The following is a 22337-nucleotide window of genomic DNA, read 5'->3' as shown; positions in this document are numbered from 1 at the left end:
TCCTTCTCACTCTGAATCCCCAGACCCTCCCATCCTGTCCCCCCATGGCCCACTGAAATCTGTGTGCCCCCTCAAGCCCCAGGGCGGTCCCTTCTTCCTCTCACAGAGGGTCTCTTCCTGGGCATCTGCAGCTGGGCTGGAGCTGGGGAAGGAGACGGGAGTGTTAGGGGCAGAGAGGGGGCCCAGGGCGGGGTGGGATTCTGGGGTCTTTGGGGCGGGAATGACCTGATCTGCAGGCCTCTGTCCTTGGGCTGTGGGTCTGCAGCCCCTGCAGGAAGTTGGAGATCAGCCTGTCTCTGGGCTGGGTCAAGACGGACAGAGTCTCAGTCCTGGGAGGTTATGACCACTCACCCTCCAAATGTGATTTTGGAGGAAAAAAGGAAAGCTTAATACATACTCGCCTGTATGTTTCAACGTTTCATAAGACTGAAATAGTTGAAAGAACTCCGTAAATGTGTACCTGTGTGTTATTAAGTGTTTCCTTTACGGTTTTCTGACTTGAGATTCTGGAAAAGTCTCTTACAGGCTGACCTTCCCATCTATTGGGTTTCCCTCCGGCTGGTGCCCTAAACCCACCTCCTCCTGTGACCCAGGTTGCCCTGTCCCCTACTCACCTGACTTCCTGTATTTGCCCTGACGCCGGTGTCGGATGAGGAGGAGGAGGAGGAGGAGGAGGAACAGCAGGATGAAGGCCACAGAGACTCCAATCAGAACCTTCAGGTACCATTTGAAACCTTGGGCATGAGTGACATCATGAATGAGCCAATAATGCTACTTAAGGGAACACCTATTTGGGCCACACACGTGCTGGGGTCTGTGGATTCATCTTCTCTAACACAGAGGAAACTGCCGTCCCCAGCACACTCGTTTCCCACTTGAAGAAACCGAGGCACATAGAGGTAAATCATGTGCCCCAGGTCCCCCAGCCTGAAGTGGCAGAGCTGGGACTGGAACCCAGAATGTGAGTTTCCTTGGGGTTTTTTATTACTATTATTTTTTATTCTGTCCCGTTACCCTCCAGGGAGAACATGAGTGCAGAGACCTGTCCATCAAACGTAATCCCTCCCCCTCCTCCTCCTCCCAGCCCAGACCCGTCCCCTACTCTGCAGAGGTCTGGCACCCCTACGTGGGACCTGAGTGCACATGGAGCATGTGCATCTGGGAAGGGCAGGAGGGAGGTCTGTCCTTCCTGAGCCCTAAACACAGCCAGGCCTCTCAGAGACACTGGAGAGTCAGGTTGTGTCCAGAGAGCACCCGTGAGCCAGGCTGGGCTGAGAGGGAGGGCTCCCTGTACACACCTGGAGAGAAGGGGACAGTGGCTTCGAAGGGGATGCACACCCCACATTACCCACTGGGTCTGCAGTAAGAGTTCTCATGGGTCCTTCCCCAAGCCTCCTGCTCTGTGGTTCAGGCCCCAGGATGCCATGTCACTGACCCCCATCACCCCAAGGGCTCCACTGGGCACACAGCTTAGGTCAGTCATTTTGGGGTCCCAGGAAATGGATGCATCAGGGGAGCACCCACCTGTGACCTCGAGATGCAGAGGGTCGCTGGGGTCTGACCATGCATAGGGATAGGAGCTGTGAGAAACATAGCATCTGTAGGTCCCCACATGGGAGGTGTTCACGGGGCCCACAGGGAAGACAGCCTGCCCCCTCCCATGAGAGGTCCTTGATTCCATGTTTCTGGGAGGGTCAGCTCCTCCCTCCTTCAGCAGACAGAAAGTGCCAGATGTCAAGTTGGAGCTGCATGAGAGGGACACATTCCCTCCTGATGCCACCACAGGGCCTGGATGGGCTGAGAGGGAGGGCGCACTGTAGGCTCCTGAGGGAGAAGGAGGGAGCTGTGTTAAAGGGGGGACTATCAGCTCACGTACCCCAGGTGTGGACTGTGAGGGCTGAGGTCCCCTGAGCCCACACTCTTTTCCCTTCTGCCTGCGAGGAGGAGCCCACAGTGGGAGGGGACCCGGCTCCTCCCCCTTACCTGTCACCACCAGTGGCAGGGGTTCACTGAGCTCTGATGAGCTGTTCATGCTGGTGTTGTACGTGCACTGATACAGCCCTGCAGTGTGTGTGCTCATAGATTCGATGGAGAAACTGGTCTTGTTGCTGGAGTCCTGTGGGGCCTCTGTCTCCACAGGTTTAGAGATGTTCTGTTTATATAGATGGTAGACATTAGCCTGCAGAGACCCCTGACACCAGATGGTCACAGGGCTCCCCTTGGTGACCATGGGGCTTGGGTCAGCCCAGATGGACGGTTTAGGTGGGGTTCCTGGAAAGGAATCAGACCTGAAGTGTTGTGGGAGCCCATCTCCCCTCAGCTTCCCCAGCTGTCACTCAAGGCCCCTTCCAGACTGGTCACCATCAGCCCAGACCCTCTGAGCTCCTTCCAGTTGCTCAGGGAGTTTACTGGGCTGAAGCAGGAGGTGTGGGGAGGACTCACCTGCCTGCACCTGGTTCCACAGGACATGACACAGCCCTGGAAGAGAGTTCCCTGTCAGTGCCAGTACTCCCACCCACACATAGATGCTCCATGCTTGGTCTAGGCCCCTGCGTGTGGGGTCAGATCTGGGGATCAGCAGATTTCTACTACCCCCAAAGTTCTGCCCCCACTGAGCCTCCTCAGTCCTGAGGTCTTTCAGGGACCAAGACCTGGAGGAGGAGGGGACTCCATCCCTCCTCTTTCCCCGAAACTCACCAAGGCAGAGAAGAGAAGTGAGGATTGCGGTCCTGGTACTGCTTCCCATCATCCCTCCCTGTGTGGACGACTATAATAAGTTCCACAGAACCTGACAGGACAGCCAGATGCAGGGGATGTGACAGGGTCTGTGTGACATTTGACAGGTTCCTCATCTCTGGCCTCACAGGAAGGAAAACAGCCCCTCCTAGGGCCTCGCTCTGCTCTGCCTGAAGGATGGAGCCAAGGAGATGGCAGGCTCTGGGGACCCTGTAGACCAGCTCTGAATCTCTGCACACCCCAAACACTGCCTCTACCCCATTCCAAAACCTAAATCCAGAGAGTGACACTTCTCCCAGAGCATGAGGCTTGGAGAAGGCAGGAGAGGATCAGCCCAAATTCCATTCCAACTCTGAGTCTGCCTCTTATAGAGGCTTTGTGACCTGGGGCCAATCACTTCCCTTTGCTGAGCTTCTGGAAATGCAATTTTTATACCTTCCTTTAATCAGCCAGGCAATCAGTCAATATTTCTTGAGCAGTTCCCATGTCCAGTCACAGCGCCAGGAGCTGGAGAGTCATTGGTGAAGCTGACAGAGTGTTTCCCTGGACTCATGGGGCTCAGAGGAGTGAAGACAGACGTTGCAAATATTTAGGTGGCACAAAATTCAAGTATAATCTTCTTATGAGATTGTTACAATTTGGTAGAAAAAAGAAAATAGGGGACGACGAGATTCAATAACAGGTAGACATCATGCAACCTGGGTCCTGGTTGTGAGAGGTCCTTCTGGGGATGGAGTGACCCAAGGTATGAGCAGCGGTTAGCCTAGAGGTGGTGGTGGTGGCGCATCTTTGACCAGAAAGACCTGAGCTGTTTTCAGAATTGAGAGCAATCAGGGGAAGGCTGGGCCTTGTCACACAGGACCTTGAGCAAGTATTGCGAGTATTTTAGATTTTATCTTTAAGACAATGGGAAGATTTAAAGCAACAGACAGTGTGAACATATTTCTGTTTTAAAAGAAGGTCACCATGTAGAAATGTAATGCAGGAAGGCTGTACTGATAAAATAAAACTCCAACATTAATCTGGCCTCTGGATGGCGTGTTGATCAGTATGTTAAGTCATTTATGTGGTTTTCTCGTATAACCCTTGCACAAACCTATAACACAAAATACATTTACAGTTGAGTGGAATGAGACAGGATAGACTCTTTGTCCCTCAAGTTGGAAAGGAGTTGACTAGGTTCAGATGGCTGAGGGAGCAGCCCAAGGAAGGTGCAGAATTGTTAAGTAGCTCAGTTTGTGCATGTACTTGGGGGGGTGTGGTTAACCGTGATGAGTTTGGTTGAGGAGGAGAGTTGTGTTTGCTGGGGCTGGTGAGTTTAGCTCAGGCCTGATCATTCACAGCCCTGAACATCAGATGGTACAACTTGGATGTGTCTTGAAGATGGAAACTGTTGGAAGGGTTCTGAGCAGGGCAGGATCAGACCAGACAGGGTTATTAGATGAGTCCTTTTGATTCAGTGAAAGGAGTGAATTGGAGAAAGGAATGGGGGCCTGGATGGGAAGACCAGGAAGGAAGCTGATGTGATGACACAGACGAGATGCTCTGAGTCTTGCAAAATGTGAGGAATATTGTTAAGAACTTAGGGATCAAGGGGCATAGTGGTGTGGATGTTATGATTGGATGTGAAGTGAAAGAGAGAGAGTTACTGTGGGCTGTTCCTCTCTCTGCCTTGGTGCCTGGAGGAGCCAGTGGGGCCCTCACAGGGAGGATGACTCTGGGGGAGAAGGAGGCTTGGGAAGATGCTTAGAAGACTAATCACCATTTCTCGGAAGAAACCATGGTCCTGCCTCCTGACCTGGGGCTGTGGGTTTTCTTTCCCCCAAACACTTCCCGTCATGAACTTCCTTGTTTCTAAAGTCAGCATCATCTTTTTCTTCATCATCTTCCTTCAAAAAGTCTGAGTCATTTCTCCCTCTTCAGTGCTCCTCCCTCCCCTGGGCAGAGCTCTTCTTCTCACACTGTGGATTCTTTCTCAGGCACTGGGGGAAAGCACGGGTTGAGCAAAAACTGATTTTTAAAAATGAACACAGACTCAGGGATCACTGAAACAATTTACATCGTTGATCTCCCATCAAAAAGAGATCGACATTAATGAAGAAAAAATACTTTAAGAAATAAATAGCTTACAATTTCATGAATTTTTGAAAGTTATAAATTTACATGTCCAAGATTCTCAGTAAATGCAAAAGAGGATGAGCTTTAAAACCATGCCCACACATCCTAATGCATAATCAAACTAGTGAAAACCAGAAAGAAACCAAAAAAACTGAGAGCATCCTGAGAAAAACAGTGCAAAACACAGAGAGGAACAATGACTTGAATGATGACAGATTTCACATCAGAAAACATCCAGGTCAGAAGATTTTAAAGTTCTGAGTGACAAGAAGAGCCACCTGGAATTCTTCTGGATGCATCCTTCGGGAATGAAACTGAAATGAAGTAATCCTGAGAGGAAGGAAACAGAGAGTTTGTTGCTAGCAGACCTGCTATAAAAGAAATAAGCTATGTTCTTCAGGCAGAAAGGAAATAATTCTAGAGGGAAACGTGAACATTCAAGAATAAAGGAAGGACACAAAACGGAAAATATCTAGATATATGTCATAGCATATTTTCCCTCTTATGTTCCTTCAAGTGTGTTTGGATGTCAAAAGCAATACTGATCACACTGTCTGGTGGGCTGTTAATGTTTGCAGATGTAACACACAGAACAGCTCCAGCATGAGGGGATGAGGGTGAAAGGACCTATACTGGGGTAAGCCTTCTTCACTTCTCTTGAAGAAGTATAATGTTAACCCTCTGTTGACTCTGTGAATTTAGGTGTGTATTTTATAATACCTACAACAGCCACTCAGGAAACAACATGCAAAGAGTTACAGTTAAAAAACCAATAGATCAATTAAAATGGCATACTAAAATGTATTCCAAAAAGCCAAAAGAAGGCAGGAAAGGGGAAACTGAAGAAAAAACAATAGAGGCAACAAGCAGAAACAAACAATACAGTGTAAATCTGAAAGGAAACTTCATGGTACAGGCACGCTTAAATGGCAGAGATTACAGGATGGATTAACAACAGCAGGACCCAACTCCATGTCGTCTACCAGAGGTTCACCTAATGCAATAATGTAAATACATTAAAAGTAAGAGGATGAATATATTATGCAAAGTTAATTAAAGGAGGGGCTGGCCCCGTGGCCGAGTGGTTAAGTTCGCGCGCTCCGCTCCAGGCGGCCCAGTGTTTCATTAGTTCAAATCCTGGGCGCGGACATGGCACTGCTCATCAGACCACGCTGAGGCAGCGTCCCACATGCCACAAGTAGAAGAACCCACAACAAAGAATACACAACTATGTACCGGGGGGCTTTGGGGAGAAAAAGGAAAAAATAAAATCTTTAAAAAAAAAAATTAATTAAAGGAAAGCTTTAGTGGTTGCCAAGGTTATCCATTGCTGCTGTAACAAATTACCACAAACTTAGTGGATTTAAACAACAGAAATTTATCATCTTACTATTCTAGAGGTTGGAAGAATAAAATCAATTTCATGGCCTTTTCCATCTTCCAGAGACTGCCTGCCATACTTGGCTCCCAACTCCTTCCTTTGGTCACGACAACCTCTTGGTTCCATCATCGCATTTCCTGCCACTGAGTCTGACCCTTTTGTCTCTCTGTTACAGGAAACCTTGTGAATACCTTGGGCTCACCCATATAACCCAGGAAAATGTTTCCATCTCAAGATACTTAATTTGGTCCCATCTGCAAAGTCCCTTTTGCCACGTAAGGTAACATATTCACAGGTTTCAGGGATCAGGATGTAGACATCTTCAGGAATGGGGAGGAAGCAGCCTTTCTCTATCTACCACAGTGGCTACTGTATCAGACAGTACAATAAAAGATGTCAGATAAAATATGTTTTTGAACAAAAAACTTATCAGGGATAAAGAAAGATATTGCATAAAGATAAAAAGTTTACCTCACCAGGAAGACATAGCAATCTTAAGTGTGTATGCACAAAACCAAAGAGCATCAAAATGCGTAAGGGAAAAACAGTCAGAAATGAAAGGATAAATAGGTAAATTAACAATTACAGTCTGGGATTTTACACTTCTAACAAATGGCAAAGCACGAAGAACACAGAAAACCTGAACAACACTATCAACAACTTGATGTAATTGACACACAGGGAAAACTTAACCTACAGCAAAATACACATTCGTTTGAAGTGCACATGGAATATTGGCCAAGATAGTCCATATCCTTGGATACAAAACAAAGTTTAACATATTTAAAAGAATTAATATCATATATCATTTCTTTTCTTACTCTAATTGAATTTAAGGACAAATTTATTAGTAGAAAGATATCTGGAAAATCTTCAACTATTTGGAAATTAAGTAATATACTTGTAAATACTCTATGGGCTGAAGAGAGACAAGGAAAATTGGAAAGTAGTTTTAACTGAATGAGAATCAAAATACAGCATAATAAACGGCTGTTGCAGGTATTATAATATACACACCTAACTTCACAGAGTCCACAGAGGGTTAACATTATACTTCTTCAAGAGAAATGAAGAAGCCTTACCCCCGTATAGGTCCTTTCACCCTCACCCCCTCATGCTGGAGCTGTTCAGTGTGTTACATCTGGAAACATTAACAGCCCTGGTGGGGCTGTGATCAGTGGGGTGCAGCCAAATTAGACTTTAGAAGGAAGGGAAGGGCAGCAATTGCTCATATTAAACAGGGAATGGTTTCCAAATGCAACCCTAGGTTTAGATCAAAGACACAAGGAAAAAAAGAGCAAACTCACCCCAAAGTTAGCATAATGCGATAATAAGAGAGGATGGAAATCAATGAAATGGAAACCAAAACACAGGAACAAAAATCAATGAAACCCAAAGTTGATTCTTTAAAAACACTATTAAACTTGACAAACTACTAGCCAGACTAATCATAGAAAAAATAGACAAGACACAACTTGCCAACATCTGGCATGAATGATGGGATATCACTACAAGTAGGATTATTTTTGATTAACGAATAATCAATAGATAATAGAATACTACTACAAACAACACAATGCCCATAAATTGGACAATTTGAATGGAATGGACCAACTCTTGAAAGACACAAACTATGAAAACTCACTCAAAAGAAATTATCTGATATTCTTGAAAAATATTAAATTCGTTTGTAGTTCAAACAGCTTTCCAACAAAGAAAACTCCTGGCCACCGTTGTCTCACTGGCATGTACCACCAAACATTTGGAGAAGAATTAATACAATCTTTCACAGTCTCTTCCAGAAAATACAAGAGAAAAGAACACTTTGTAACGATTTTATGAGGCAAGGATTACTCCAAAAACTCATCAGACAAAGATGGTACAAGGAAAGAAAGGTGTAGACCAATGTCCCTCAGGAACATAGATGCAAATATTGGGAAATATAAGCCAGCAACATAGGAAGAGGACAATACACCACAACCAGATGGGATTTATCTTCAGATGCCAGGCTAGTTCAGCATTTGAAAATCAATAGAGGTATCTACGATTTGAAGAGACTAACAAAGAAAAAACACTGTTACATACATACATTCACACAAAGATTTGATAAAATAAATAAAATGCTCAGCTGTATAGGAATAAAAGGGAATTTCCTTAATCAGATTAAAAGCATCTAGGATCTAAATTTAGCTAACATTATATTGAATATTTTTCCACTATGATTGAGAACAAGTCAACGATTCTCTCACCACTTCTATTCAGAACTAGCTGGTGCAATAAGACAAGTGAAAGGAATAAAAGGCATACAGACTGAAATGGAAGGAATAAAACTGTCTTTGTTCCCAGTCCTCATAATCATGTATAGAGGAAACCCCAAGGAATCTACAAAGGAGTTGCTACAACGAATAGGTGAAGGAGCAAGGTCTCAAAATATATGATCAGTATTCAAAAATCAATTGAATTTCATTCTATAAATTAACAAGGAACAATTGGGAAGCAAAATGAAAATGCAATACTATTTCCAATAGCTCCAAAAACCATAAGCGTGTAGGAATAAATATAAATATAGATGTGTAAGATCTGAAGACTGAAAACTATGATACTTAGCTAAAGGAAATTAAAGAACTAAAAAAAAGAAGAAGTAATATACCATGTTCATTGATTAAAAGATTCAGTATTGTTAATTGTCAATTCAACATTGTTAAGAATTCGGCTCTCTGTAAACAGATGTGTATTCAAAGCCACCCCAATCAAAATCCCAACTAGCTATTTTAGCAATTGACAGGCTGATATTAAAATACATGTGGACATATAAAAGAGCAAGAATAGCACAACAATTTTGAACAGGAATGTAATTCGACAACTTCTTAAACCAAGACTTTCCATGGAAGGAACAAATGTTATGGGCAATGTGGTATTTGCATAAGGATAAGAGGTACAAAAATAAACAGACTGGAGATCCCAAAGGTAGAGATCATGTAGGTGATCAACCAATTTTTAACAAAAGACAGAATTACTTCATTGAGGAAAAGATTATCTTCTCCACAGTGCTGGAACAACTGGATATCTGCTTGGAAGAAAATGAACCTTGACCATTACCTCACACCATACACAGTAAGTAATATGAAATGGATCATAGATGTAATTGCCAAAGTACAAACCATAAGCTGTCTAGAAGAACACATTAAAGAAAATCTTTACAATCTTAGATTAGACAAAGATTCCTTCAAAAGATACAGAAAGCACAAATAACAACAACAAGTGTAATTGGAGTTTATAAAATTAAAAACTTTTGCTCTTTAAATGACAGTGTTAGATAATGGAAGAAAGAAGTCAGACTAAGAGAAAAAAATATATATATACTGTGTGTGTATATGATAGAAGATTTGAATGTAGAATAAATAAGGACGTGTACAAATAATAATAAAACCCTCCCCCGTGAGCAGAATACTTTGAAGAGACATTTCTCAAAAGAAGATACTTAAATGACCAATGAGCACATGAAAAAATGCTCAACATCAATAAACTTTGGAGAAAGGAAAGTAAAACTAAAATGAGATATCAATAAAATGGATAAATTTTAAGAAACATTATACTGCACAAAAGAGGACAGACACAGAAGAGTACATCCCGTATGATTCCATTTTTATGAAATTCTAGATGTGGCAAGACTAACACGTAGTGAAGAAACCTGATTGCTGTTTACTTCAGTCTCAGTTTGGGAGGAATAGATTGTCTAAAAAGGTACTGTGGAATTTTAGGAGTGATGGCAATGTTTTGTATATTGATTGTGGTGGTAGTTGTTACATGAATCTCTCCATTTGCCAAAGCTGATCAAACTATGCACTTAAAGGGGGTACATTTTATGCCTCAATATTCCAAAACATACATACTAGTTAAGCTCAAATAGTGTCCATTCCACCAGGGCTGAAATCAACTTGCAGCCACATGTCTGATGCTTCCATAAGGAATGATACAATATTAAGGACTCTGTGTTGGTCTCTGCTGCTGAAACGATGGCCATCCATCAGCGTCTGTTGTTGCATCACTCTCAGTGAAAGGCAGTCCATGACACCAGGCTCATGAAGAGCCTCCATCTCTGCCACCATGGTTGTCCTTCATAGGCCACTATGTAAGCACTGGGATGATGAAGAGCAGAGGCTGCCTAATATCTTCTGAATGACCCATCCTGTCCCCTGGGTTGTTAAGGACCTTGTCTACAGTGGGGCTCTCTGGGGACATTAATATCTGATTCAAAGATCCAGTGCCTTGTACCCTCTCCTGTACATCTGTCCGTATGGATCCTTCCTGGATATCCTTGTCTCTTCCATCCAGTTATGCTCCTTCCAGTCCCCTGACCGTATAGAAAAGGCATTTGCTACTATCCTTGAGTCCGTGTACACCTTTATATCTAGTTGGATCTCTTTACACAAAAAATGCATTATCTTTTTTATCACCCATATGTCTGTCTCCTGAATGAATTTTCTCTCATCAGAGACTCCTGAGTGGAGCTGTAGAGAGATGCTTCTCCAAAACATCCCACCAACCAGGCATGGCCCAGGCCATAGAGCTGTAGATGACAGCTGAGGAGAGGCGCCATCATGATGGGTACAGATGCTGGCATCATGTGCATCTAACCCACATCTTTGTGTGACTCATCTTTCTCCTCTGGACCTGTCCATGGCCCCTTTGCTGCCACTGTCATCCAACAATGGGTTGCAATCTTATGATTTTATGGGAACAACAATAGCCAGCTCATCATGGATGGTTCCAGTTGCGTAGACACCTGATGTCTCCTTGTCAGTCATTCGCTTTCTATTGGGAACCAGTAGCATGTCAGGAGCAGCTTTTAAATGGCATCTACTCGCTATTGCATGTGATGTGATGGCAGGAACATAAGGGGGATAAACTTCACATCTGATGATGGGGCTCAGGAGGGACCTCACACAGCATCCCAGTACACATGGGTGCTTATAGCACCACGGGACTTGGCAGATCACATGGCCATGGATGTAGGGTCCCGACACTGCAGAGCCCTATCTTCCTTTGGGCTCCACTCAAACCCACAGATTTCTCAGTCATCTGATAATTGATCAATCTGTTTTTTTCAAGTACGTTATATGCTGCTTCCACCATCTGAATTCTCATACCTAGAATTGTGTCTCTTTCTTCGTGTGGGGCATTGTGAGGTGCAATACATCTCATGTCTTGGCAGGGCTCAGAGAGCAGCACCTCTATAAAGTACACTGGTTTGCCAACGTGAGTCTTTGACCTTCTTTTTCATTTTTTTTTAAATCTCCCACTATCTGGAGTTCATACCAGGGCATGCAGAGTACTTGCCACCCTCTACTCCTCAGGTCAAAGTGACACCATGTCACTGATATTGTGGACAAATGTGATGTTCTCCCCAATGTCAAATGCTGACAGTCCCTTTGGATGATGCTGTGAAAGAGGGAGAGTGAGTTTATCCCTGGACACAGTGAATGTGTACTGCAGTCCATCCCAGGTGAAGAAGAGCTGCTGCTTAGTTACCAGATCCACAGCTGCATAGAAGTGACCATAGGCTGCAGAATTCTGCCCTAGTAAATGCATCCATCCTGCAGAGCAGCTGTGACAGGAGTCAGTACTTGGTGAGGCGAGGTGTGTGGCCCTCCACCATCCACCACCCATGATCCATCCAGTTTTTGCAGGGGCCGGGCTGGTGTATTATGGTGGCCCCATTGCTGCCTCCTTTAAGCCTTTGAGGGTGGCACTAACCTCTGCTGTCCACCTGAGTGCAGGGTTGTTTTTGATTTTGATAATAGGGAACATGAAAGTTATACTGTTGAGTATACAGATTCTGTTTCCCGCCCTGTTTTTTAAAGTTGATTAAACAATTTTGTGGTTATTTTTGCCTTTCAAGGCTTAACAACAATCTGTGTTTAGGCGTATCCTGCAGCTCATTTGGTCTCACTACCAAGGCCTGGCTCTTCAGGGGGTGTGTTGATGGCTCCAAATGTTCCCCAGGTTCCCTGGGCTGCATGGAATTCAAACATCTCCCTTCACTGCGTGAGCTCAGGGAATTAAATACAACTTTAATTTATCCTTGTTTTCTAAAATAATGTTGATTAACACAAGATGCAAACATCATTGCATGCTAATGTATGCATATTTGCTTTTGGTCCCTCAAAATTTGAAAATAATGTGAGGTAAGTGCTCATGGAGGGAAATAACTGGGGAGTTTTGACTTTCTGTCATCTGCATGTCCCAGTGTCCACATGTTTTATTCTCTTTCTCCTTTCTTCCTTCCTCATGTTCCAAGATTCCCCCCATTATCAGTTCTTTTCTGGATGAAGAACTTCCTTTCCAATTCATTTAGGGGAGGTCTGGTTGTGATCAATCCTCTTAGCTTTCCCTTCACCTGAGAATGTTTTTATTTCCCCTTCATCCCTGAAGGATAATGTCACCATCTGTAGAGTTCGGAATGGACAGCTCTTTTCTTTTAGCAGCTGAAAAATGTTGTTCACTTGCTTCCTGCCTTCATGGTTTCTGATGGGAAGCCTGTTGTCATCTGAATGGTTTCCCGCTATGGTCAGGTGGCATTTCTGCCTCACTGCCTTCAAGGAACTCATTTTTAGTTTCATTAGTTGGCATGGCTTTCTTTGAGTTCATCCTGTTTGGGGTTTGCTGGGTTTCACGTATGTTTATGATTTTTTCAAGTTTGGGGAAATTCCAGCCATGATTTCTTGAATAGTTTTTCAGTCTCATCCTCTTTTTCCTCTGCTTCTAGGACTCAGATCATAAGGATGTGACATCTTTTGCTAGAGTCTCATGTGTCCCGAGACTCTGTTCACCTTCTTTTCCAGTTCATTTGCTCCTTGTTGTTCATATTGAGTTATTTCTATTGTTCTATTCATTATTTCCACTTTCTCTCCATTCTGCTGTTGAGCTCATCCATGGAACCTTTTGTTTTGCTTTCTGTATTCTTCAGATCTAAAATTACCAATGGTTTCTTCTTTGTATCTTCTCTTTATTTGTTGAGACTTTCCTTTTTTTAGATTTATTTTAACCATAAGTGTAATTGCTCATCAAACCATTTTTATTATGGCTGCTTTACAATCAGATGATTCCAACTTCTGTCATTTCGGTGTCAGCATCTGTTGACAACGGTCTTTTCTCAGGATGAGATTTTCCTGGTTCTTGTTATGACGACTGATCTCTTTAAGTAGAATCATGGACATTTTGGCTATCATGTTGTGAGTTTGTATCTTATTTAAATATTTTGTTATAGAAGGCCTTTTATGTCACATGGGATATGACTCATTGCTGCCAGGTGAAGGGTAAAGTCCAGGTCCCACTCATGGCTCCTTGGGCATTGACTGTGTCATTCCTGGGGTCCAAACAGTCTTAGTCCATCTTATGCCTTCTCTCTGTTTTTTGGTGTATTCTAAGGTCCAAGACTTTTACTGTGCCTTATGGGTGGTTAGGGACCCAAGCTTCTACTTCCACTTGGTCCAAAACCGGAAGTCTGAAATGCAAGTGATTTTTATATATTGATGATGTATCCAGTGACATTGGATCAATCCTTTCCAAATTAGAATAATAGATCTTTATATTATTTGTGGTTTTGCACGCATACGATTTTTTTTTATAGAGCTGAGCAATATCTATTAAAAGAATGTCCAACTCTTAACATGATCAATTAATGCAAGGAGCAAATCCTCATTATGTTTAGAATTTACTCCTCACTTTGCTAGAAAAATGCTGTCATACTTTAAAAAATTTTTATTGAGTTTATGATAATTTACAACCTTGTGAAATTGCATTTGTACATTATTGTTTGTCAGTCGTGTTGTAGGTGCACCACTTCACCTTTTGTGCCCACCCCCAACCCCTCTTTCCCTTGGTAGCCACTAATCTGTTCTCTTTGTCTACATGTTTAACTTCCACATGTGAGTGGAGTCATACAGAGATTGTCTTTCTCTATCTGGCTTATTTCGCTTAGCATAATACCCTCAAGGTCCATCCATGTTGTTGTGAATGGGATGATATTATTCTTTTTTATGGCTGAGTAGTATTCCATTGTGTATATATGTATACACCATATCATCTTTATCCAGTCATCAGTTGATGGGCACTTAGGTTGCTTCTACGTCTTGACTATTGTAAATAATGCTGCAATGAACATAGGGGTGCATGGGACTTTTGGAATTGCTGATTTCAAGTTCTTTGGATAGATAACCAATGGTGGGATGGCTGGGTCATATGGTATTTCTATTTTTAATTTTTTGAGAAATCTCCATACTGTTTTCCATAGTGCCTGCACCAGTTTGCATTCCCACCAGCAGTGTATGAGGGTTCCTTTTTCTCCAGAACCTCTCCAACATTTGTTACTTTTTGTTTTGGTTATTTTTGCCATTCTAATGGGTGTAAAATGATATCTTAGTGTAGTTTTGATTTGCACTTCCCTGATGATCAGTGATGATGAACATCTTTTCATGTACCTATTGGCCATTCATATATCTTCTTTGGAGAAATATCTGTTCATGTCTCCAGCCCATTTTTTGATAGAGTTGTTTGATTTTTTGTTGTTGAGTTGTGTGAGTTCTTTATATAGAATGGAGATTAACCCTTTGTCAGATATATGACCTGAAAATACTTTTTCCCAATTGGTGGGTTGTTTTTTTGTGTCAATCCTGTTTTCCCTTGCCTTGAAGAAGCTCTGTAGTCTGATTAAGTCCCATTTGTTTGTTCTTTCTATTGTTTCCCTTGTCTGACAAGACATGGTGTCTGAAAAGATCCTTTTAATACTGATGTCAAAGAGTGTACTGCCTGTATTTTCTTCCAGAAGCCTTATGGTTTCAGGTCTTATCCTTAGGTGTTTGACTCATTTTGAGTTTATTTTGGTGAATGGTGAAAAGAATGGTCAATTTTCATTCTTTTGCTTGTGGCTGTGCAGTTTTCCCAGCACCATTTGTTGAAGAGACTTTCTTTTCTCCATTGTATGCCCTCAGCTCCTTTGTTGAAGATTAGCTGTCCATAGATGTGTGTTTTTATTTCTGGGCTTTCAATTCTGTTCCATTGATCTGTGCACCTGTTTTTGTACCAGTACTATGCTGTTTTGATTACTTTAGCTTTGTAGTATGTTTTGAAGTCAGGGATTGTGATTCCTCCACCTTTGTTCTTCTTTCTCAGGATTGCTTTAGCAATTCTGAGTCTTTTGTTGCCCTACATGAATTTTAGGATTCTTTGTTCTATTTCTGTAAAGGATGTCATTGGGATCCTGACTGGGATTGCATTGAATCTGTAGATTGCTTTAGGTAGTATGGACATTTTAACTGTGTTTGTTCTTCCAATCCAATACCTATCCTTCGTGCGTGGAACGTCTTTCCATCTCTTTATGTTGTCACCAATTTCTTTCTGGAAAGTCATGTAGTTTTCATTGTATAGGTCTTTCACTTCCTTGGTTAAATTCACCCAAAGGTATTTTATTCTTTTCATTGCGATTGTGAATGGTATTTTGTTCTTGAATTCTTTTTCTGTTAGTTCGTTATTAAAGTATAGAAATGCTACTGATTTATGTAAGTTGATTTTATACCCTGCAACTTTGCTGTAGTTGTTGATTATGTCTAAAAGTTTTCCAATGGATTCCTTGGGGTTTTCTATATATAGGATCATGTCATCTGCAAACGGCGAGAGTTTACTTCTTCCCTCCCTATTTGGATTCCTTTTATTCCTTTCTCTTGATTAATTGCTCTGGCCAAAACCTCCAGTACTATGTTAAATAAGAGTGGTGATAGAGGGCATCCTTGTCGCGTTCCTGTTCTCAGGGGGATGGCACTCAGTTTTTGCCCATTGAGTATGACGTTGGCTGTGGGTTTGTCATATATGGCCTTTATTATGTTGAGGTAATTTCCTTCTATCCCCATTTGGTTAAGAGTTTTTATCATAAATGGCTGTTGGATCTTGTCAAATGCTTTCTCTGCATCTATTGAGATGATTGTGTGGTTTTTATTCCTCAATTTGTTGATGTGGTGTATCACGTTGATCGATTTGTGGATGTTGAACCATCCCTGTGTCCCTAGTATGAATCCCACTTGATCATGGTGTATGATACTTTTGATACATTGTTGAATTCAGGTTGCAAAAATTTTGTTGAGAATTTTTGCATCTATGTTCATCAGTGATATTGGGCTGTAGTTCTCCTTTTTTGTGCTGTCCTTGTCAGACTTTACTATCAGAGTGGTGTTGGCCTCGTAGAATGTGTTAGGAAGTGTTTCATCTTCCCCAATTTTTTTTGGAATAGCTTGAGAAGGATAGGTATTAAATCCTTTCTGAAAGTTTTGTAGAATTCTGCAGGAAAGCCATCTGGTCCTGGGGTTTTATTCTTTGGGATGCTTTTGATTGCTGTTTCAATCTCTTTCCTTCTGATTGGTCTGTTCAGATTGTCTGTTTCTTCTTGACTCAGCTTTGGGAGGTAGTGAGAGTCTAAGGATTTATCCGTTTCCTCTAGGTTATCCATTTTGTTGGCATATAGTTTTTCGTAGTGTTCTCTTATAATCTGTTGTATTTCTGTGGAGTCTGTTGTTATTTCTCCTCTTTCATTTCTGATTTTGTTTATCCAAGCTTTCTCTCTTTTTTTCATTGTAAGTCTGGCTAGGTGTTTGTCAATTTTACTTATCTTCTCAAAGAACCAGCTCTTTGTTTCATTGATCCTTTCTACTGCCTTTTTTTCAATAGAATTTATTTGTGCTCTGATTTTTATTATTTCTCTCCTTCTGCTGACTTTGGGCTTTGTTTGCTCTTTTTCTAATTCAGTTAGGTGTAATTTGAGATTGCTTATTTGGGATTTTTCTTGTTTGTTAAGGTGTGCCTGTATTGTGATGAATTTCCCTCTTAATACAGCTTTTGCTGCATCCCATAAGAGTTGGTATGGCGTGTTATCATTTTCATCTGTCTCCAGATATTTTTTGATTTCTTCTTTAATTTCTTCAATGATCCATTGCTTGTTCAATAGCATATTGTTTAGTCTCCACATCTTTGTCCCTTTCTCAGCTTTTTTTCTTGTAATTACTTTCTAGCTTTATAGCATTATGATCAGAGAAGATGCTTGTTATTATTTCAATTTTTTAAATTTATAGAGGCTTGCCTTGTTTCCCAACATATGGTCTATCCTTGAGAATGTTCTCGTGCACTTGAGAAGAATGTGTATTCTGCTGTTTTTGGATGGGTTTCTCTATATATGTCTGTTAAGCCCAACTGTTTTAGCTTTTCATTTAATTCCACTGTTTCCACGTTGATTTTCTGTCTGGATGATGTATCCATTGATGTGAGTGGGGTGTTGAAGTCCCGTACTATTATTGTGTTATTTGTATGGTCTTTTTTTAGGTTTGTTAATAGTTGCTTTATGAACTTGAAGCTCCTGTGTTAGGTGCATAGATATTTATAAGTGTTATTTATTCTTGATGGAGTGTCCCTTTGATCATTTTATATTGCCCCTCTTTACCTGCCTTATCTTGAAATCTACTTTGTCTAAGTATTGCGACACCTGCTTTATTTTTTTTGCCATTAACTTGGAATATCGTCTTCTACCCCTTCACTCTGAGCCTGTGTTTGTCATTGGAGCTGAGATGTGTTCCCTGGAGGCAATAAATTGTTGGATCTTGTTCTCTAATCCATCTTGCCACTCTATGTCTTTTTATTGGAGAGTTCAATCCATTTACATTGAGGGTGATTATTGATGTATGAGGGCTTAATGCTGTCTTTATGTCACTCATTTTCCAGTTTTCCTGCATTTCCTTTGTTTCTCGTCTTGTGTGTTTTGGTCTACCCATTGAATTATGTAATTTTCTATGATGTATTTCTTTGTTTTTTCCTTATTTATTTTTTGTGTCTCTGTTCTGTTTTTGGTTTAGTGGCTACCTTGAAGTTTGTATTCAGATTCACGTGTATAACATAGTCCATTTTCTGATGGCCTCTTATTTCCTTAATCTAAACTGATTCAGTCCCTTTCCTCCTCCTACATTATTATTCTCATATCTTATTCCAACTTGTGTTGTGGGTTTATTGTTAAATTGACGAGATTTTCTTTGTTTTTGGTGTTTTCCTTCCCTTTAGCCTAAGGCTATAGTTGAATATTTGCTATCCTATTCTGATTCTGTCTATCTGTCTCCTTACTCTGTGTTTTGTGACCCCTTTCTCCCTTTTTTTTCCTTTTTCCAGGTATGAGGCCCTTCTTGAGGTTTTCTTGTGGGGGAGGGTTCTCATAGCTACGAAGTCCCTTAGCTTTTGTTTGTCTGGGAATTATTTAATTTTTCCCTCATATATGAAGGATATTTTTGCTGGATAGAGTATTCTTGGCTGAAGATTTTTATCTTTTAAAGTTTTGAATATGTCATTCCATTCTCTCCTAGCTTGTAAGGTTTCTGCAGAGAAATCCGCTGAAAGTATGATAGGGGTTCCTTTGTAGGTTATTTTCTTCTGCCTTGCTGACTTTAGTATTCTTTCTTTGTCATTCATTTTTTTCCAGTTTTACTACTATATGCCTTGTAGTAAGTCTTTTTACATTGACAAATCGAGGAGATCTGGAAGCTTGCTCCACACATATTTCCCTCTCATTCCCTAGATTTGGGAAGTTCTCTGCTATTATTTCTTTGAACATGCCTTCTGCTCCATTCCTCTTTTCTTCACCTTCTTGAATACCTATAATTCTTATGTTGCATTTCCTCATTGATTCAGATATTTCTTGGAGACTTTCTTCATTTCTTTTTAGTCTCAGTTGTCTCTCCTCCTCTGTCTGGAGCATTTCAACATGTCTATCTTCGATTATGTTGATTCGCTCTTCTATGGTGTCCACACGAGCATTCAGGGAATCTGTATTTTGCTTTATCTCTTTCATTGTGTCTTTCATCTTTAGTATTTTTGATGGATTCTTCTTCATAGTTGCAATCTCTTTTGTGAAGTAGCTCCTGAACTCGTTGAATTGTTTCTCTATATTTTCTTTTACCTCACTGAACTTTCTGATGATATCTATTTTGAATTGCTTGTTTTTTAGCTTACATATTTCTGTGTCCTCAGGACTGAGTTCTGGGTGCTTGTCGTTTTCTCTCTGGTCTGGAGATTTGATGAAGTGCCTGATGTTGGAAGGACGGGACTTTCCCATTGTGATATTATTTGGTTGCAGTTGTAGCCTATCACCACTGGATGGGGGCCGAGAGGTGCGCATGCTGAGCCCTCCACCTTCAGATGAGATGGCATGGCGTGGTTTGGGGGAGGGGCATTTTCTCCTCTGTGCAGACCTGGGTTTCCCAATCAGCTCTCGCTATCTGCTCTCCTTGGGTCTTGGTTTGATGATGTCACCCGTGTGAAAGCTTTTGCCCCACTAGAGGGCTTCCCTCTAGGCTGCAAGGAACCCTAGGGAGTCCTGGGTGAGCCTATGGGTGTGCAACCCCTCCCCCACTCATTCCCTCACTAAGCCTCCCGTGTCAGAGACTGCAGTCTTTAGGAGTGGGAGCAAAGTTCTCTCTTACCCCATTCCAGTTCCTCCGAGGGGTACTCCACCTCTCCACCCTCTGTCATGTGGGTGCTGTGACTTTCCAAGGATTTTTGTGCATTTAGGGTATTTTCTGCTGGAATATAGTTGCTCCTTTTTGTTGTATGTTGGAGGGGAAAAAGTCCCAGGCAAGTTCACTCCACCATGATGCTGACGTCACTCTCTGCAGAATATCTTTTCTGTAGAAATGACGCCTCAAGTCCTTTGACCAATTTTTTAAATTGGATTTTCTTTTTGGATTTTGAGTTGCATGTTTTCTTTATATATTCTGGACCAGACCATTGTCCTATATATAATATACAAATGTTTTCTCCAGTTCTGTAGGTTGTGTTTCCACTTTATTGATAGTGCCCTTTGATTCACTCACATTTTTAATTTTGATGAAGTCTTATGTATCTACTTCTTTTTTGTTTTTTGGCAAATTGTGTTTTTGATATTCTTTCTAAGAAAACATTGGAAACCCAAGGTCATGATGATTTACCCCATGTTTTCTTCTGTGTTTTATAATATTAGCTGCTATACTGACCTATTTTGAGGTCATTTCAGTGTAGGGTGTCTGATGAGGGTCCAACTTCATTCTTTTGCATGTTTTCTGTTTGCGTTCAGTTATCCAGCAACATTTGTCAGAGACTCCAAGTCTTAGCTATTCTGTGTCTGTTTTTCAAGGTCAAGCATCCAGTGAGTTTCCATCCAGGAATGGAATGAAATCAAGCCTGATCCCAACAACTGGTACCCCCTGCACACAGCTGCCTTTCGCTGATTCTCCCTCACTGGGGTCCAAGAAGAGACCAGGCCACTTGAGTATTGTTCAATCTGGAACCAATCCCTGTGTGATCCCTAAACCATGACATGACAGGGTTGTCAACATCTCTGAAATACCCCCTAGTCCATATTGTTGTATTCCATCACAATTCAGATTATTTGAACAAAATGGAATCAGAAATTCTAATAGCAATTTAAATTTTTCATCTGCATCTCAAGAGATACTGGGCAAGGTGTTTTCTGCTCTGAGGCCAATTTTCCCCCCCAGGCTGGGACCCATGTTTGGCAGGACTTTGTGAGGCTAATCAGGCAGGTGATGACCATGTTTTTAGGCAACCACATTGCCAAGATGTGACATATTTGCTATCAAACACATCAACAGCCACTTTGCTGGAAGTTCAATGCCCAGTTCAGGCTGTGTATTCCACTCACGTTTCAGTCCCAAGTTCACTAAATTGTTGGGAAAATAAAACTAGGTTACAATAGAAATGCACTGTTTGCCAGTATGACAACCAGACTTATGAGTCACCAGATGAAGCTCACAAAGAACATCACCTGCTTTCCAGCAGTCCCTGTGTTTTCCATTTTGAACTAACCTTTGGACATTGCATTTTATTTAACCACTAAATGGATTACATGGGGTTTCTTCTCTTGTTTTATTTATTGGGTTTGTCTTAGGTATGGCTACCTAAAAGACTAATGAAATGGCCCTGCATGCCTCCTCTGACAATCTTTCAATTACTCACCACCATGCTTGAAGATCAATATACATCACTCTTTGTAGATTTAATCTGTGCATTTTCAGTGCTGTATGATATTCCATGGTGGACATATACCACCCATCTTTCTTTTACTAATTTATGGGTGTTTCATGGATATTTTCTAAATAAGAACCTCTTATATCGAAGTTCTTGTGAGTGTAACCTTGAGCTTGCATACACATTTCCCTCTAGAGTATAAATTTTATTGTTGTGGCTCTATGTCATAATTCCAATATATTCCTCAAGTGTGCTGAAATAATTTTTACTATCATCACTAATATAGTGGAATTCTAAGTGAGCCCTGTTATTTACTACATTGTATTTTTTTTCTTTTGCCTCTCATGTTGATGTGCTAAGATTATGGTTTCATAATTTCATTGAAACTGTGCCATAACGTGACAGTAGAAATTATCATTATCTCTAAAAGAGAAGGAAATAGAGGTCTATGTGAAGCTGGTGAGGAGGTGTATAGCAGGTGGCTCTTACACATTTGATTCTGTTCATCTCTTCCCAATTCTGCATTCTGTGAAGTCACAAAGGCAGCTCGGTGTTGGCGTTGAAGGGAGGATTTACAACACAGAAACTGGAAAATGCCATGAATCAAGAATTTTTAAAAAGTGCTATTTCAGGGGCAGCACGCCGCTAGGCTGTCTCTGCAAACAGAACTGTCTTGATTCCAAGTGATTACATTTCTGGAAAAATGACACAGGTGGCATCTAATGAAGAGAGAAAGGATTGTGAGGTCCAGAGAGGGTGGTAGGTATTATTTTGGATTTATCTTTTCAAGACTAGAATCGGATTTTTGCTAATTTATTCAGTTATTGAAATAATGTTAAGTCCTGTGAACTGAAGAGATAGAGATGCAACAATGTACATCTGGCCATGTGGTTATTAGAAATAAAGAAAATTATATTACATAAAAGTAGATGATGAGAACTTGATGTTTTACATGTGGACCTACACAGGCCACGTGGGATGTACCCTCAAGGCATAAGGGTGAGAAAAAAGGTGGAGCCAGTCAAAGAAAGCCAACAATGATAGGGAGAGA

General features: G+C 41.4%; 1 protein-coding gene across 1 annotated transcript in view; it reads right to left on the bottom strand.

Moving 5' to 3' along the window:
* Positions 1-22337, bottom strand: part of LOC124250287 (leukocyte immunoglobulin-like receptor subfamily B member 3) — an 80002-nt gene that overhangs the window by 1354 nt on the left and 56311 nt on the right. Inside the window, 8 exon segments of the mRNA XM_046682104.1 lie at positions 105-142; positions 226-301; positions 615-734; positions 1134-1298; positions 1525-1824; positions 1984-2271; positions 2443-2478; positions 2698-2767. Coding sequence (XP_046538060.1) covers positions 105-142; positions 226-301; positions 615-734; positions 1134-1298; positions 1525-1824; positions 1984-2271; positions 2443-2478; positions 2698-2767 — 1093 coding nt within the window.

Source organism: Equus quagga, chromosome 13 (assembly GCF_021613505.1).
Source record: "Equus quagga isolate Etosha38 chromosome 13, UCLA_HA_Equagga_1.0, whole genome shotgun sequence".
Taxonomy (NCBI): Eukaryota; Metazoa; Chordata; class Mammalia; order Perissodactyla; family Equidae; genus Equus; species Equus quagga.
This window is presented reverse-complemented; position numbering and strand designations above follow the sequence as displayed.